This window comes from Ornithorhynchus anatinus, chromosome 3, assembly GCF_004115215.2.
Source record: "Ornithorhynchus anatinus isolate Pmale09 chromosome 3, mOrnAna1.pri.v4, whole genome shotgun sequence".
NCBI lineage: Eukaryota > Metazoa > Chordata > Mammalia > Monotremata > Ornithorhynchidae > Ornithorhynchus > Ornithorhynchus anatinus.
Window position 1 is genome coordinate 116,177,550 of NC_041730.1, and position 19,207 is coordinate 116,196,756.

At 44.9% G+C, this 19,207-nt stretch overlaps 1 protein-coding gene across 1 annotated transcript in view; it reads left to right on the forward strand.

The window, feature by feature from the left end:
* Positions 1–19,207, forward strand: part of POLR3A (RNA polymerase III subunit A) — a 52,342-nt gene that overhangs the window by 21,727 nt on the left and 11,408 nt on the right. The window contains exons 16-24 of the mRNA XM_029060182.2: positions 1,549–1,721; positions 4,245–4,356; positions 5,240–5,358; positions 5,619–5,756; positions 7,826–7,996; positions 9,837–9,950; positions 15,692–15,778; positions 15,867–15,949; positions 18,101–18,271. Of these exons, the coding sequence (XP_028916015.1) occupies positions 1,549–1,721; positions 4,245–4,356; positions 5,240–5,358; positions 5,619–5,756; positions 7,826–7,996; positions 9,837–9,950; positions 15,692–15,778; positions 15,867–15,949; positions 18,101–18,271 (1,168 nt within the window). The remainder of the gene's footprint in view (positions 1–1,548; positions 1,722–4,244; positions 4,357–5,239; positions 5,359–5,618; positions 5,757–7,825; positions 7,997–9,836; positions 9,951–15,691; positions 15,779–15,866; positions 15,950–18,100; positions 18,272–19,207) is intronic.

Consider the following 19,207-nt stretch of genomic DNA (forward strand, 5'->3'; position numbering starts at 1 on the left):
TGTAGGGGCATCCCTAAAAGGAAAGGAAAAAATCTTTTTAAATGAAAGTGTGTTTGTGTTAGAGGTTGGGGGTGGGGGAATGAGGGAAAGGAGTACATTAGAATCTGGGACAGTTGAGCTATTTCAGCTAATTTGGTTTATTTATTCAATAATATTTTTATTCATTCAATAGTATTGATTGAGCGCTTACTATGTGCAGAGCGCTTGGAATGTACAAATCGGTAACAGATAGAAACAGTCCCTGCCCTTTGACGGGCTTACAGTCTAATCGATCAAGTTTATAAAGATGAGAAGTAATGAATCTGTTCATTTGAAGGGCATGGTTGAAAATAATATATTGACAAATAAGGATACTTGATTGACTCCGCGGGTCAAAGCCAGTTCCCTGGGTGGGTGGCCGAGGGAGGTGCCTATCCAGCTCCCAGCTTACTCCTTCCCGAGCTCAGGGCTGCGTCAGAGAGCCACCAAACCTCCCCTACCCCATTTTAAAGATTGCTGGTCCCCTTTCAGAGACCATCATTTGAGAACTCAGTTCTCAGGCAATCAGATGCTCTCCCTCCCCCATCCTTTTCTTACCAGCCTGCTAGTTTCTGCTTTCAACTACTGACTTCCACATAGATACTTGCTTGTGCTGGGTTGTTCAGGCCCAAACCCCTCTGGCCTGGGCCTTTCACAGCTCAAGCCGTGTCCAAGTCCAACAAGTTGAGCGGAATTTGGGGTCCAATCCATTTGGATTCCAAGATTCGTTGTTGAGATGGATCGGCATAGCAGTGCCAATCCCTTCATCTCCTTTAAATAACCAGGCTCTGCCTTTGTGTCCAAGTTCGGGGGGATTCTGCCTCAGGGTTACTTGCTGTCTTCTAAGGTAAATACACGTGTACATATTTCCTTTCATTTGACTGTCTCCAGGTAGAAAGATAAAGCTGGAACCGAAGGGAACACTGTTTCCTTGACAGTTTAACTCCAAAGTAGGCAGTAGGAGATGGAAGCTGATTCAGTCAGTCAGGGGTATTTATTGAGTGCATACTATGTGCAGAGCACTGTACTAAGCATTTGGGAGAGAATAATACAACAGTAAGCAGATTTAGGGGACCCGCTTTGGGTTCAGCTTGGTGATGACCGGACCTGACCCCATCTGCTCAGGTCCTTGACCTAGGCAGTGCCCCTCACATGCTGAGGTGGGATTTGATTTTTATTGTTCTGTTTTTTAGAAGAAACAAAAACAAACAAAAAAACTAACTCTCCCCTAGGCAGAGCTGAGACCAGTTGGGAACCTTATATAAACCAGATTCATTTCTATGCTTGGCATCACTAATTTAATCTGTTATAGCAATATGATTCTCTTCAAAAGTAAATTTTACTTTTGGCAAAATTTCTGTCACTGAAATGAGCTGATTACTCACTTGACCGCAAATCTCTCAGTTGTTTTACAGTGATAAAAAAAAATTCTGTGAAGCTTTAAATTTACCTTTACCTAGAATTCACCAAGCCAAATCCTAAACTGTACTTTTTTTCTTTTTCTTCTCCGTGCTCCATCTTGTCCTGCAGCTAACCGAGGATTCTCAATTGGGATTGGTGATGTCACACCAGGTCAGGGATTGCTAAAAGCCAAGTATGAGCTGCTAAATGCTGGCTATAAAAAATGTGACGAATATATCGAAGCCTTGAACACTGGAAAGCTGCAGCAGCAACCCGGCTGTACTGCCGAGGAAACGTTAGAGGTGAGTTGCTTGTTCTTTGGGATTTTTTTTTTCTCTGTTTACTATTTTAGGCATGTGTAGTTCATACATCTACTTAGTTGGTTAATTGGCAAAGAAGTCCAGTGGGCTAGGTATTGGTGGACTGGGGTTTTTTTTATGGTATTTAAGAGCTTACTATGTGCCAGGCACTGTATTAAGCGGTAGGGTAGATATAAGCTAATCAGTTGGACACAGTCCACGTCCTACATGGAGTTCACAGACTGAATCCCAATTTTACAGATGTAAACTGAGGCACAGAGAAGTGAAGTGACTTATTCAGGGTCACACAGAAGACAAGTGGTGGAGCAGAGATTAGAACCCAGCTCCTTCCTGCTCTTTCCACTAGGCCATGCTGCTTCTCAAGCTCTTTTCAGCGAAAGGGCTTGGATATTTACTCTAATGTAACATGAGTATGCCCTTGAGTCATCTTAGTTTTCTTGACCTCATCTGCAGTTGATACTTTAACACCCTTGCAATTTCAAAACTGAATGATGCAGTACATCTTTGATTAGCAATATAATACTATCCTCTGGTCAAAATCAACGTTGGCAAAATCAGTGCCTAAAGACAGAATAATCATTAGTTTATTAAAGGTAGATAGGATATTCCATAAATAATCAAATTTAGTATCTATCCAGGCCCCTTCTTCCATTTTGTCCCCTAGAATTAGAAAGTACGTTCTCATATTCCCACACAAACTACTTTGACTCCACAAAGGCGAGGAGAGAGACTAGCTTGTTTTTCAGTGTTCACTTTGTGATAGGTGACAACGTAGAATGGAATAAAATTATTATAATTGTAGCACAATCCTAATCATAGAGGGGGCTTAGTTCTTATCAGAAAGATTGATAGACCTGTGATGACAGTCTCCTAATTCAGGACCCATAAGTCATTACTCGATTCGTTCTGTGACTCATTTTTTTCTGAGGAAAGTAAATTGACAGCCCCTGGTAGCAATTGACTTATGCTCCAGCAAAACCTCCTCCCTTGTGGCACAGAACTGCTTCTTGGACAAGTCAAATTGAATTAGAAATAGCACCCCTCCTAGAGGCAGATATAACAAAAATAGTGATAATTGTGGTATTTGTTAAGCACTTACTATGTGCCGAGCACTGTACCAGGCACTGGGGTAGATATGAGAATCAGGTCCTACCATAATAAGAGTAATAATAATGTTGGTGTTTGTTAAGCGCTTACTATGTGCAGAGCACCGTTCTAAGTGCTGGGGGTAGATACAGGGTAATCAGGTTGTCCCACGTGAGGCTCACAGTCTTAATCCCCATATTACAATGGGGCTCACAGTCTAAGTGGAAGGGAAAATGGGTATCGAATCCCCATTGTGCCGATGAGGGAACTGAGGCACAGAGAAGCTGAGTGACTTGCCCAAGGTTTTACAACGGGTAAGCAGTGGAGCTGGGATTAGAGCCCAGGTCCTCCGACTCCCAGGCCCATCCTCTTTCCACTAGACCATGCTGTTTCCCCCCTGAAACCATGTGTAATTCCCACCTGTGTATTCTTTCCCAGTGCCCTACACACAGGAAGCACTTACTAAATGCCATTACTAGTGAGGGGAAAAGGCAGCAGGCTTTCCCTTTTCTACCTGCTCACTAAGGAACCACCACGAGCACCGCTTCAGACGCCCGTACAAGTTCACAGAGACTGAAATGCCTGGTCCTTAGCAAGAGGGAGTAATACCAACAGGATAATTCATTAGTGAAAGAAAGCGTGCAACCACTGCCAGGGCTGGCCAGAATTCATGGTAGGGAAACAGGCAAAACCAACGGGACCCTCAGCCCTGTGGAACCGTCCCCGTGCAGCTACAGCGCCTGTCGGTTTAAACGGCCGGTGCATCTCCCAGTGTTCCTGCCTATGCCGTTTGCCCGATTTCCTGCTTTTGCCGGCTCCTGGGACTCCAGCCAGCCGATCGCTAGTCTTCATTCAATCATATTTATTGAGTGCTTACTGTGCGTGGAGCGCTTTATGGTTACACCCGCTGTGTCACTTGTCTGTTTCCCCGCTGCTCCTCTCTGAGGACTTTCGGTGTAAGTATTTCAGCCGCTATGTCTGTGTCCCCGATTGAGGGTAGATGCAATCCTCTTGACTTCTTCCGCATCCATCCAACGTTCCGGTCGGTGACGTTTATTAATACTAATTGGGGGCAGAGCACTGTTGTGAGTGCTTGGGAGAGTACAACACGATGGAGTTGGGAGACACAATTCCTGCCCTCAAGAGACTTAGAGTCTAGTGTGGGAGAACGAGTCTCTCTGCTCCTCTAGTAATAAAATCGAACATCGAGCCCCGCTTGAGGTATAAGTAAATAATGGTGGTGAGCATTTAGTGTATGCAAACACTATATGCGTTTGGGACTCACTGAAAAGATCTTGATAAATCAAAAACCTAGATGGTGTATAGAGCGTACTGTAAAAGTTACGAAGAGCTTAATTGGTGTGTCTTTACTAGCTCAAATATCTCATGCGTGTATTTCTCAATCTGGGATGCTTCTAGGCTTTAATCCTGAAGGAGCTGTCTGTGATCAGGGACCACGCTGGCAGTGCTTGTCTCCGAGAATTGGATAAGAGTAACAGTCCCCTTGTCATGGCTGTTTGTGGCTCCAAAGGTAAACCCGTTGACATTTACCTGCTGCCTTGCTGCTGATCTTCAGCCCGTTCCTGGTCCGTGTGTAGGAAGGGATTTTTTGTGGCTTTTTACACGCAGCTAACGATGGGCAACCGATTTTGTCGAAAAGGAGAAAGATGAGTTTTTCGGTCTACATATTCGTCGGTTGCTGCGCTTTATACCTGCAATAGCTTATACCTGCCACTTCAGTCCGTTGTGCTGGTTCATTCATTCATTCAGTAGTATTTATTGAGCACTTACTATGTGCAGAGCACTGTACTGAGCGCTTGGAATGTACAAATCGGTAACAGATAGAGGCAGTCCCTGCCCTTTGACGGGCTTACAGTCTAAATGGGGGAGACAGGCAGACGAGCAATGGCAATAAATAGAATCGAGGGGAAGAACATCTCATTAAGACAATAGCAAATAAATAGAATCAAGGTAATGTACATCTCATTAACAAAATAAATAGGGTAATGAAGATATATACAGTTGAGCGGACGAGTACAGTGCTGAGGGGATGGGACGGGAGAGGGGGAGGAGCAGAGGGAAAGGGGGGAGAAGAGGCTTTAGCTGCGGAGAGGTGAAGGGGGGTAGTGGGAGCAGAGGGAAAAGGTTGTCGGGCCAACGTAAAGCAAAGGGCATTACAGTTGTCAGATTAAATATTTTGCGGTAACTGATTGGGGTCCTTGTTTAGTGTGTTCTAAGCCCATTCAGATACTTACAGTCCCCCGAAAACTGAATTTGTTGAACACAGTCATTCGCACAAACCAGCACCCGTAGTTAGCATCATTATCCTTAGAAAAAGTATTTTGAGATGAGAGTAAATTTTCATTTGAGTTAGGAGAGTGCGTGCAGCTTTCATGGTGGATCTGTGTTTCCAGGTTCCTTCATCAATATATCCCAGATGATTGCCTGTGTTGGGCAACAGGCTATCAGTGGGTCACGAGTGCCAGATGGTTTTGAAAATCGGTCTTTGCCTCATTTTGAGAAGCACTCAAAGGTGAGTAGTACGGAGGCAACTGGTGTCAAGATATTCGAGGGTTTTGTATGATCCAGAATTAAGGTCTTTAATTTCCCTTCCAAGAGGCTTCGAGCCGCTTTCGAATTACTATGGGAGCGTGGATGCTCTTTTTCCCAACACACGGGCAGTTCTAGGGGAATAATAACTGACCCTTAGATGTCTTAGGTATATAGTGGATTCAAAATGCAGCTTAGAAATGTGGGTCTTATATTAATTTTTTTTTTTCTTATTTCCTCTAGCTTCCAGCTGCCAAAGGCTTTGTTGCAAATAGCTTTTATTCTGGTTTGACTCCAACAGAGTTTTTTTTCCACACAATGGCTGGACGGGAAGGTCTGGTAGACACTGCTGTAAAAACAGCTGAAACTGGATATATGCAGGTAATTTGACAGCCACACCAAATCAGTAACTCAGTTATATCACAGTGATGTTTGAAGAGTTCTGTTCACACGTTGTGTTTTGTGCCATCCTGATGAGGAGTTAAGTGAATGGGTAAATACTTTATGCTTTTTTTTATAGTATTTAAGCGCTTACCACATGCCAAACGCGGGTCTGAGCGCTGGGATTGGTGCAAGTTAAGTAGGTTGGACACAGTCCCTGTCCCATATGGGGCTGACGGTCTAAGTAGGAGGGAGAACAAAAGAACGGAGGCACAGAGAAGTTAAATGACTTGCCCAAGGTTGCACAGCAAGCGTATGGCAGAACCCGGTTTAGAACCCAGGTCCTCTGACTCCCAGACCTCTCTTTCCACTAGGCCATGCGGCTTCTCTGGACCACCCCACTAATGATATGGGTGGAAATAATCACTAATGTGGACCAAACTGATGACGCTCCTGGCCTTTTGCCCCCCCTTCTCATTCTTGTTCTCTCTCCCAGGAGTGAGTTCAGGCCTGGTCATCTATTAGAGATATTGGTATCTAAAAGAGTTTGGCTTAATTGACTGGGTCTGTTTTTGATGTGTAAGAAAATCTTTTAAACCTAAAGAAACATTAAAGTCAAAGTGACATACAAAAGCAGATCTTCTGTAAGGCATCGTATTGTACATAATGTGCAATTTAAACCCATTTTTGATGGGCCATAGCATATTTGAAAGAGCAGCAAAAGTGGGAGTGAAAGTTCAATTTAGTTCCCCACATAATAATGTTGGTATTTGTTAAGCGCTTACTATGTGCCAAGCACTGTTCTAAGCGCTGGGGTAGACACAAAGGAATCAGGTTGTCCCACGTGGGGCTCACAGTCTTATAATCCCCATTTTACAGATGAGGTAACTGAGGCACCGAGAAGTTAAGTGACTTGCCCGAAGTCACACAGCTGACAAGTGGCCGAGCCGGGATTCGAACCCATGACCTCTGACTCCAAAGCCCGTGCTCTTTCCACTGAGCCACGCTGCTTCTGTACATGGAAGGGTTGTGCTGTCATGGGGTCAGATTCATTCATTCATTGGTTCAATAGTATTTATTGAGCACTTACTATGTGCAGAGCACTGGACTAAGCACTTGGAATGGACAGTTCGGCAACAGATAGAGTCAATCCCTGCCCATTGACGGGCTTACAGTCTAATCGGGGGAGACAGACAAAAGCAATAGCAATAAATAGAATCAAGGGGATGTACATCTCATTAACAAAATAAATAGGGTAATAAAAATATATACAAATGAACGGACGAGGACAGTGCTGAGAGGAAGGGAGAGGGGGAGGAGCAGAAGGAAAGGAGGGGAAAGGGGCCTTAGCTGAGGGGAGGTGAAGAGGGGGGCAGAGAGGGAGCAGAGGGAAAAGGGGAAGCTCAGTCTGGAAAGGCCTCTTGGAGGAGGTGATTTCTCAGTAGGGCTTTGAAGAGGGGAAGAGAGTTTGGCAGAGGTGAGGAGGGAGGGCGTTCCAGGACCGCGGGAGAGCGTGGGCCAGGGTTTGACGGCGGGATAGGCGAGAACGGGGGACGGTGAGGAGGTGGGCAGTAGAAAGAGAGAAGGGAGGAGAGGTAGGAGGGGGCAAGGTGATGGAGAGCCTTGAAGCCTAGAGTGACAAGTTTTTGTTTCGTGCGGAGGTTGATAGGCACCCTCTGGAGGTTTTTAAGGAGGGGCATGACTTGCCCAGAGCGTTTCTGCAGGAAGATGAGCCGGCAGCGGAATGAAGCATAGACTAGAGCGGGGAGAGACGGGAGGAAGGGAGATCAGAGAGAAGGCCGATACAGTAATCCAGTCGGGATATTATGAGAGCCTGTAACAGTAAGATACCATTTGGGTGGAGAGGAGAGGGCGGATCTTGGCAATATTATAAAGGTGAGAGCGGCAGGTCTTGGTGACGGATTGGATGTGTGTCAGATGTGAGCTGGTGTGTGACTGGGATGTCTGTTACATAAGCTTATAGCGTCTAAGTCGTTATCAACTAGCCTGTGGAGTCATCGATCTCCTCTTAAAGCAACTATAACTGTTTTCTTCCCACCTTTCCTTAGCGAAGGCTTGTAAAATCTCTTGAAGATCTCTGCTCACAATACGATTTGACTGTGCGAAGTTCTACTGGAGATATCATCCAGTTTATTTATGGAGGAGATGGTTTAGATCCCGCCGCCATGGAGGGGAAGGACGAACCCCTGGAATTCAAGAGGGTGCTTGACAACATCAAAGTAAGAATTAAATTGTTCTCAGGTTTCTACCGCTGCCGGAATCATTTTTCTAAAAAAAAAGATCCGTCCCCATCTCCGCATTCCTCCGAAACTTCCTGGGGTTTCCCAACCACCCCCACATCAAACAGAAACTCCCTACCATCGGTTTTAAAGCACTGTCGGTTCACCCCCTCCTGCCTTACCTGTTTGTCTTTCTACCCGATCCTTTTGCTCCTCTAACGCCAACCTAGTCCTTGTGCCTCAGTCTCATCTATCTTGCCACCGACCTCTGGCCCACGTCCTCCCCTAGTGCGGCACTCCCAACAGACTACAGTTCTCCTCATCTTTGACGTCACGTCTCCTCCAAGAAGTCTTTCCCAACTAAACCCTCACTTCCCCTATTCCTTCTCCCTTCTCTGTCACCTCTGCGCTTGGATCTGTAACCCTTAAACAAGTTCATTCATTCAATAGTATTTATTGAGCGCTTACTATGTGCAGAGCACTGTACTAAGCGCTTGGGATGAACAAGTCGGCAACAGATAGAGACAGTCCCTGCCGTTTGACGGGCTTACAGTCTAATCGGGGGAGACGGACAGACAAGAACAATGGCACTAAACAGCGTCAAGGGGAAGAACATCTCGTAAAAACCGATGGCAACTAAATAGAATCAAGGCGATGTACAATTCATTAACAAAATAAATAGGGTAACGAAAATATATACAGTTGAGCGGACGAGTACAGTGCTGTGGGGATGGGAAGGGAGAGGTGGAGGAGCAGAGGGAAAAGGGGAAAATGAGGCTTTAGCTGCGGAGAGGTAAAGGGGGGATGGCAGAGGGAGTAGAGGGGGAAGAGGAGCTCAGTCTGGGAACGCCTCTTGGAGGAGGTGATTTTTAAGTAAGGTTTTGAAGAGGGAAAGAGAATCAGTTTGGCGGAGGTGAGGAGGGAGGGCGTTCCAGGACCGCGGGAGGACGTGACCCAGGGGTCGACGGCGGGATAGGCGAGACCGAGGGACGGCGAGGAGGTGGGCAGCAGAGGAGCGGAGCGGGCGGGGTGGGCGGTAGAAAGAGAGGAGGGAGGAGAGATAGGAGGGGGCGAGGTGATGGAGAGCCTTGAAGCCTAGAGTGAGGAGTTTTTGTTTGGAGCGGAGGTCGATAGGCAACCACTGGAGTTGTTTAAGAAGGGGAGTGACATGCCCAGATCGTTTCTGCGGGAAGATGAGCCAGGCAGCGGAGTGAAGAATAGACTGGAGCGGGGCGAGAGAGGAGGAAGGGAGGTCAGAGAGAAGGCTGACACAGTAGTCTAGCCGGGATATAACGAGTGATAATCTATCCCACCCTCAGCCCCACAGCACTTAGATATTTGTGTACCTGTAATTTATTTTAATGCCTGACCCTCTAAACTGTAAACTCCTTGCGGGCAAGAATGGGTCTACCAACTTGGTTGTGCTCTTTCAAGTGCTCGGTGTGGTGCTCTGCACACAGTGCTCAAATTCCGTTGCTTGATAACGATTCTCTAATCAAAGAGCTATTTCACAGTAAATGGCAGGGGTTTCAACAGCATCATCAACCATGAGTCTTGCGTGAATATTTTTCCTGCCTCGGCTCTCCCGAGCACGTATCCGAGAAGGGTCGAAAGAGAATCATTTTTCCGGTTGGGATATAGAGTTCAACTCAGTTTTGCCAGAAAGCTATGCAGTAAATATTGTTGATTATGTTTCTGTTTTTTTCTCTTGACTACAGGTTTTAGTGGAGGATAGTTTGGTTAAAAGAAAAAATGTAGGTTAGACTTTTGGTTCTTATCTGCAAGGTGATTTATTCCTTAATTTAATGCTTCCCTCTCCGTTTTTTTAAAAAAATTTGAGGCAGTCTTCCCATGCCAGAGTGAACCAGCGCTCAGTAAAAATGAATTGGTCCTGACTACTGAATCGATCATGAAGAAGAATGAGTTCCTCTGCTGCCAGGATAGCTTCCTTCAGGTACGACTGAATTAATACATACCTTTTTTCAGCCTGAATCAGATGACTGAGCCTTTGCCCATCATGGATGGCATTCAGAAATCTTTTCAAGAATTATAGGGTCGGTGTGTTGGGCTTAATTCATGATTGCCAAAGTTTGTTACAAGCAATAGATATATTTTACTTCTTTGTGTGCTTAGCCTTCACCTGAGCTGTAATTGGAGTTGTGTTTTATTTAGTATATAGGTGAAGTCGCTTCCATTAGAAAATGACTTTTTAAATGCTTTTTTTATTGAATCTCCACATTCTCATTTCTGTAACTGTCCATCCTGGGGAATTGCTTTGCTCCTCCTCATTTAGCAGCTAGATCTGTTTAATCCTTTTATGGATTCACCGCATCGTGTGTCAGGTCTCACTTTTCTAGTTTCATGTAGGAGGGATGTTTCTTCGAAATGGCCTCTGATTTTGGCCCCGTGATGAAACTGAATTTCATTGATCCGCCCTAGCAGCTCCTTTATTATTTGTCACAGATTGGTGCACCCCGGAGCAGAAAGGGACATGAATCTGTAAACATCTTTTTTGTGGAAGCCAACTTGTAATCCAAATGCTGACAAAAGACCAGCAGGCAAATTGGGGTGCCCTGTGTAGAAATGCATAACTGACAGATTTAGGAATTTTTCACACCCCCTTGCAATTCACATTCAAAGTGAATAGTATTAAGATTCAGTGGGTAGTGTTTTGCTTAAGACATCTGGCACTTTACTACTTTGCTGGATTGTAGGGCGGTGTGGGAGTCAAGACTGAAATTTGAAACTTTGTATTAAGTAGAGCATGTTCAGTTGTTCTCACTGCAGCCACTCCAAAGCCATTACGTTTTCTGGTGGATTTCTCCCTAACGTTTCAGATCTTGCGTTGAGCTTCTTATTTTTCTATTTTCTTTCTGTCATTCTTGAAGACTTTCACTGAGACAGGTTATGCAAAATATAATGAGGTAATCGTAGCATGCTCGTGGATTGTGAGCATAAAATGCGTTAATTCCTGTGCTCCAGCTACAAGCACCAACTGGCATCTGTCTTGCTTCAGCAACTATGCTTGGTGTGTTTGATTTACTTACCTTTCCCTCACTTTTATTTGGGTCCCCTGTGGCTTTTTGATTGAGTGCCTAAAGGATGATGGTTTGAAAAATAGTTTTGAGCCCAGCCGGTTAAAAAAAAAAAATCCACCCTATAGCAGATTTTCATCAGGTTTTAACATTTCCACCTGCCCTACCCACTCAGCATCAAGAGAGTCTGCATTTTATGGTAGTGAGCACTGATGGTGTGAAAAAGGACAGTGCTGTGATCTAGTAGGCTCAGAGAGAGTGTGACTTTTAAAAAAATTTTTGATTTTTCCCTCTTCTTTCCTACCCTTGATGACTCCTTTCATGTCTTTCTCTTTTTCACTGTTTAGCTAAATTCTCACAAGCTTTTTTTAGATTCCAACTGTGACTTTTTAAAATTATCAATTCTTTTTCCCTTTTACCTCTCTCCTGCCCTTGATGATTCCTTTCACATCCTTCTCTTTTTCATAGTTTATATAGCTAAATTCTAACAAGTTTTTTTCCAGATTGCAAGCATATGACTTTTAAAAAACATTGATTTTTTTCCCCTCTTACCTCTTTTCTGCCCTTGATGATTCCTTTCTTGTCCTTCTCCTTAGCATAATTTATTTAGCTAAATTCTAACAAGCTTTTTCTAGAGTCCATTCCTACAAAGTAATTTTCCACTATACGTTACAAAATAACCCTACCCCTTCTTTCGCCAGTGCTGAAATTGGTTCATTCAAGGGGTCACTGGAAGACTTTCAGTTTTCCTTGTCAGCACCCTCAAATTTGGAAAGCAGAGTGGGTTTTCTTGTTCCCCTTCTCCTGTGGGAAAAGGTTGGCCCTTACCCGTGTACCTCTGATTCCTTGTGCTAACCTATAAAAAGATTTTCATTGCTTTTATAGAGCAGAGAATACCTTCCAGGAAATTGCTATTAAAAATGTGCAGAATCGGAGAAAAGTGGGATGAGTGGAAAGACCACCAATAATTAATATCGTCACAAAAAAAAAGTGAATTCAGAGAGAGAGAGAGAGAGCAGTCAGTTAATGATTTGACTTTACAAGGGGTTTTCAACCCTAAATCCCAGCTACAGAGCCCCTGGAGTCACTATAGAAGCACCTGGACCCCTGTCTGCCTCCACTGGGTTCTAAATCTCTCCGGATTCCCCAAATCCCTTGACCCTTCTTGCTTCCACCGCTCTACGACTGAAGGCACAGAGATCACTGGGGTCCAGCCCACCACCCCCTTCCTGGAGCTGGCAGCACGAAGCTCACAGGCAAAACTCTTCCACCCACAGCTCCCCAGGTCACGGGTCTCCCCGGCACCCGGAGCTTCTCCTCCAGCTCTTACTGCAGGCGGGCACCAAGAGCTGAGATCTCTCGAATATTTAATGTATTTTTATTAAGTTAGCAGCCCAAACAAATTCAGAGTAAACCACCTTTCCTTGGATCTAGTAATGTTTCTCCTTCCCTCCCCCACCGACCAGGACCCACTGTACTCCCCTGTAGGCATCCTGGGGCTCCGGTCTTCTCCCTCTCGGGGGCAGGAGGCTCGCTCCTCTGGAGTCCTGGCTGCTGGCCTCCAAACCTCCAGGGAGTATCACTAATCCCTTCCTGTGTCCTGTGTCTGTCTCGGGTTTCCCCGTGTCCTATTTTCCCAGGAACACCACTCACTGTCTATCCCTCACCTCCAAGATGGCCGAGGTTCTCCTTCTCCCCACCCCGTTCCCCTCTTTCGTCCCCAGTCGTCTCCGATTGATTGATTGGGCTTACACTTGAGGGAGAGGCACCAAGGAGTGACTCTCCTGGCTCCCTCCTCCCTCTCTTAGCTGTGGGGGCCAGTGGAACGGGTAGCCACGGGTGGGTTCGTGCATTTGAACTTCAAAATAAGGGCAGGGTATCTGTTGGCATGGCAAACTCGTTGTGGTTGTCTTCTGGCTTTATTATCCCTTAATTCTGGTTTAGGGAAGCAAACTCCTAATTTTAAAATGTTGGGTCTGTCGATAAAAGCAACACTGTTGTGATGGTACCTCATGATACATACCTAGAGGATAGTTCCCTCCTGATGGGTAGATCAGGTTCTTCTCTTCAGTACCCTGAAAGGCATAGCCCCTCAGTAAAGTAATTTTGAGGCAATGCAGCTTCACTGGTTTAAGCGAAAAGATGTTTGAATTGGTATTGGACCATCCCAGTGCCTTACCCAAGCCAGGTCAGTCTTTGTGGCCAGTTTTCTGCTCACGTGAAATTCATATGTGACACATTAAATTCTCCAGGAGGCAAAAGAAGACGGGAACATAAATGGAAGCACGTCCCCAGCACCTCAGCACTTATGTAATAGTAACAATCATAATGATAATAACTGTGGTATTGGTTAAGTGTTTACTATGTGCCAGGCACTTTATTAAGCTCTAGGTGGATACAAGTAAATCGGGTTGGACACGGTCCCTGTCCCTCGAGGGGCTCATCATCTCAAAACCCACTTTCCAGATGAGGTTGCTGTGGCACAGGGAAGTAAAGTGACTTGCCCAAGGTCTCACCGCAGACATGTGGCAGAGCCCGGAATAGAACCCATGACCTTCTGACTCCCAGGCCGAGCTCTATCCACTAGACCGTGCTTTCTTAATCTCGTACATCTCCTTATACTCTGCTGCTTCCCCGATGTGTAATTTATCTTCACGTCTGTCTCCCCCAACTAGACAGTAGGGGCCTTGAGGGTGTAGGGATCATGTCTACCATTTTTGTTGCATTGTACTCTCCCAAGGACTTAGTGCAGTGCTCCTCTCAGAGTAAGTGCTCAGTAAATATGATTGACGGATCAATTTGAAAGGGTAGCCTCGTGGGCCAGGCACGTGATCAGTGCTGCAGCAGATGTGCTCTGTTTACTCCATGAATTGTCCTGGTTGAGAGTTTGGAATTTGCAGGCCATTGTTTTGGAAACTTGGTTTGAATACTGGGCCACCCTGACCAACTTTACTGGCACTGTCTTAAAATGGCCTTTGCTATCACGGGCACTGTCTGAAATTCAGACATTTATCAAAGGAAAGTATTTAGTTTTAATTTATCAGAAAGTCCTCCCATTTATTTCCCTCCATCTAGAAAAATCGATCCATTTGGTGCTTCTGACTTTAGCAGGTTTAACTTTTAAAAAAATAAATCATGTTACCATTAGATGTTAAGTGTGCTAATGTTTGGTGGCTGGCTTTTTATGCTAACTTGGCAAGAGCCTTTACGCTCTCCTTCATGGCTGTTGGGTTGTTTTAGTGTTTTGTTTAGTAGGGGAAGGGGATGGAGGAATAGAGAAATCCCTTCCTCCCCACTGGAAATAAAGAATACTATATTTCTTTGAAATAGGCTGATGCATTTTGTGTGTTGAAAATAGAAGATGAAGTGATAGGAAGCCTTCTTTTATCCTGTAATGCTGCAATACAGCCTGCCCCTGATAACTAATCCAGATAATCCATTCTATAACTAATAGAATGGGTCCATATAGTGCACTGATTCTTACAGAAGCTCTTTCAAAATGTTCTTAAAATTAGAATAAGATGAACAGATGGGGCAGTTGTATCTATGCAGTAAAGATTCTGGCTAGATGTCTGCTCTATCTGTGAATTTTTGAATTTTAATATTCTATTTCCCTTTTCTAATCAACTTTAATATCCGCCTCCTCCTATAGACTGTAAGCTCCTGTGGGCAGGGATCGCATCTCCCGACTCTGTTGTATTATACTTTCCCAAGCTCTTAGTACAGTGCTCTGCACACCGTAAGAGCTCGATTAAATCCCACTGAATGATTTGACTGATTAATGAACCCTGCCAGCATCCCTGTCTGCTGAGGGAACAGGGTGGAAGGAGGCAGATGTGTTTTACCCTGGTGTGTCTCCCCAACCTGTTCAGAAAATAGTATTTGGATGAGAAGTATGAGCAGCTTATGCTGTCATGCATTAATGGCAATTATGAAAGTTGTAATAAGATGGTAAATTGACATTCAAAATCCTTGAACGAGTACCAGATCCCTCATCTCACAAACAGTACCGTGCAGGACGTAATTGTTACCGAAAAGATGGGTTGGCACGTGATAGTCGTCGAGTGCTTGCATAACACTGTTCTTCCAGAATGTGACACTTTGTAATGGGGTTGTGTTTTTAATAGTAATAATAATAATAATGTTGGTATCTGTTAAGCGCTTACTATGTGCAGAGCACTGTTCTAAGCGCAGGGGGAGATACAGAGTAATCAGGTTGTCCCACGTGGGGCTCACAGTCTTCATCCCATTTTATTCATTCATTCATTCAGTAATATTTATTGAGCGCTTACTATGTGCAGAGCACTGTACAAAGCGCTTGGAATGTACAAATCGGTAACAGATAGAGACAGTCCCTGCCCTTTGACAGGCTTACAGTCTAATCGGGGACATTTGCCCACAGTAACACAGCTGACGAGTGGCAGAGCCGGGATACGAACCCATGACCTCTGACTCCCAAGCGCGGGCTCTTTCCACTGAGCGACGCTGCTTTTTATATTAGGTCCCTCCTTAGACATGTAATGAAATGGCATATGGTGTAGATGAATTAAAATGCATTCCAGGAATCAGTCATCTCCTAATTTAGGTGGGAAATTTGATCCTGACATATCCGCAGTTATACATTTAAAATGGGTTTTTAATGTTTTTTCATCCATTTCAGGAAATTAAAAAATTTATCAAAGTTGTTTCTGAAAAAATCAAAAAAACCAGAGATAAGTACGGCATCAATGACAACGGCACAACAGAGGTAACATCCTTTGAAAAGAACGTATAGTGGCAACAGTCTGGATCAAAGCCTGCAGCCTCATGACATCCCTAACTTTTTCCTTTTTCAGCCACGAGTTTTGTACCAGTTGGACCGGATTACCCCAACTCAGCTAGAGAAATTTCTGGAGACTTGTAGGGATAAGTACATGAGGTAGGTGAAAGTATATCTCCTGAATAAATCAGAAATCATTTTTTTGTGTGGTGCCGTTTGCAAATCTTGCCGTGGGCGAGAAATACATTGAGAACCTCTCAAAACAGTTTATATCAGTGTACGGTATTTATTGATGAAAGTTTACCGTGTGCAGAGCACTGTACTAGTTGCTTGGGAGAATGCAATACAACAAAGCGGTAATAATAAGAATGAATAATTGTGGCATCTGTTAAGCAGTGTACTAAGCTGTGGGGCTTGGGGTGAGTAAAGAGTGCAAATCCTAGTCCAAGGGCAACACAGAAGGGAATGGGAGAAGAAGAAGTGAGGGCTTATTTGGGGAATAATCTCTGAGAAGAGATGTGCTTTTAATAAGACGAAGCTGGGGGAACTAATGTGATCTTTAAGAGAGTTGGTATAAATGGAGAATTGAAGGAGATCCAGGTCCAAACCTTGAGGAATCCTCACACTTAAAGGGTGGGAGGCAGAGGAGTAGCTGACAGAAGACACTGAGGAGGAGCGGCTAAAGGGATAGGAGAACCAGGAGAGGACAGCATCAGTGAAGGATGAGGATGATAGGATTTGTTAAACGCTTACTATGAGAACAGTACTTTGCAAAGTGCTTGGGGGGATACAAGGTGATCAGGTTGTCCCATGTGGGGCTCACAGTCTTCGTCCCCATTTTACCGATGAGGTCACTGAGGCCCAGAGAAGTTAAGTGACTTGCCCAAAGTTACACAGCTGACAAGTGGCGGAGTCGGGATTAGAACCCATGACCTCTGACTCCCAAACCTGGGCTCTTTCCACTGAGCCAAGGTTAGATATTTCCAGGAAAAGGGGGTGTCCACAGCATCAATCACAGCTGAGAAGTCTAGGAGAATTAGGATGGTCTAGTATCTGTTGAATTTGACATTGCATTGAGTTCAATAAAGGTCTTTAGTAATTCTTCCTCATTTGTAAGACTTTATACACTACACACACTTTACACACAGTGATAGCCTGGGTCTCTTTTTAGTTTTTTGGTTTAATGATGATGATGATGGCATTTGTTAAGCGCTTACTATGTGCAAAGCACTATTCTAAGCCCTGGGGAGGATACAAGATGATCAGGTTGTCTCACGTGGGGCTCACAGTCTTAATGTCCATTGTACAGTTGAGGTAACGGAGGCCCAGAGAAGTGAAGTGACTTGCCCAAGGTGACACAGTTGACAAGCGGCAGAACAGGGATTAGAACCCACAGCCTCTGACTCCCAAGCCTGGGCTCTTTCCACTGAGCTACGCTGCTTCTCTTGTTGTTTTTTTTAATTGTAGTTGCTAAGCACTAACTATGTGCCAGGCGCTGGAGTAGATACAAGATAACCAGGTTGGACATAGTCCACGTCCCACATATGGCTACAGTTTTAATCCCCATTTTACCGATGAGGTAACTGAGGCACAGAGAAGTGAAGTGGCTTGCCCAAGGTCACACAGCAGACAAGTGGTAGAGCCAGAATGAGACTCCAGGTCCTCTGACTCCCAGACCTGTGCTGTTTCCACTAGGTCACGCTCCTGCTTTGGTTACATTGCTGCGTTTGCTACTGGTCTACAGATCTACTGGAATTGGCTCATACCTGAATTCCAATATTGGCATCTTCCCCCGTATTTTCCTTCACTTATTTTCTACATAGATGATTTTGGTCTTTTGATAGGATTAGGTTTAATCACTGGCGCTCACAGGAGTTGAAAAAATCATATCTAAATAATTGGATGGCCCTTCTCTGCTGAGATTATTTAAATTCACACGTTTCATAATACATAGTACTCTAAGGCTGATCTCGTGTGCGACTAACACTTTTTTTTATCTATAGGCTGTGAATTAAACGTGTCAAGTCTGATTTGATGAGCTACACTAGACAAGTTTATTTCCTGAGTGAAACTTCATAAAATCTCATGCCTGGAATTGAACTCCAGGGGCCGTAGAGCCCTTCCAGATTGGAGCACACCTAATGTATCCCAATTGGGTGTATATCCTATTCTTAAGGCTCTTTTAGGAAGGAGCTACCTATTGGTAATCTGTGCCAATGCCCCAAATTCCCCATTATTCTGTGTGAAATGCACCTTCAACTTTAATGCATTTTTGTCCACGTTTTCTTTTTTTTGTTTTCCCCGCCCTAGGGCCCAGATGGAACCAGGGTCTGCGGTGGGTGCTCTCTGTGCTCAGAGCATTGGAGAGCCGGGCACACAGATGACCCTCAAGACATTCCATTTTGCAGGCGTGGCCTCCATGAACATCACTCTCGGCGTGCCCAGGATCAAAGAAATCATTAACGCGTCCAAAGCCATCAGGTATTGTATCTTGAGGTTTTGATGGTTTTTTTTTTTCCTTCCCCCTTTTTGTAGAAAAAGAATCAGAAGAGTTAAGTGAGAAAGACAGGCAGATGCAGTAGTCAGGTTGGGAAAGGATAAATTCTTGGATCAGCAAAGTAGCAGTTAGGATGGAGAGGAAAGGGAGGATTGTAGCCACGTTGCAAAGGTGGAACTGACAGGATTTGGTGGCAGGTTGAATGTGTGAGGTGAACGAGAGATGAGTCGAGGACAACACTAAGGTTATGGGCTTGTGAGATAGGGAGGATAGTGTTGGTATTTGTTGGTATTTGTTAAGCGCTTACTATGTGCAGAGCACTGTTCTAAGCGCTGGGGTAGATACAGGGTAATCAGGTTGTCCCACATGAGGCTCACAGTTAAACCCCATTTTACAGATGAGGTAACTGAGGCACAGAGAAGCTAAGTGACTTGCCCACATTCACACAGCTGACAAGCGGCAGAGCCGGGATTCGAACCCACGACCTCTGACTCCCACGCCCGGGCTCTTTCCACTGAGCCACGTAGTGGTATCGTCTACGGTGATGGGGATTCCAGGGAACAGGGTTTGAGTGGGAAGGTGAGGTGTTCTGTTTTGAACTGTTTGAGGTGTCAGGCCATCCAGGCAGAGATGTCATCAAGGTAGGGGAAAATGTGAGGCTCCAGGAAAGGAGAGAGGTCAGGACTGGAAGTATAGATTTGGGAATCACCACCTAGAGATGGTAGTTGAAGCTGTGAGAGTGACTGAGTTATCTCCAAAGGAGGAGTGGGTGCGCTGATGAGGAATGAGGAAACTAAAGCACAGAAAGCTTGAGCGACTTGCCCAAGATCACACGCCAGACAAGTGGCAGAGCAGAGCCACGCTTTGCCCTCAAACCCAGGTCCCCTGATTTCCAGTCCAGACTCTTACCTCTAGGCTCT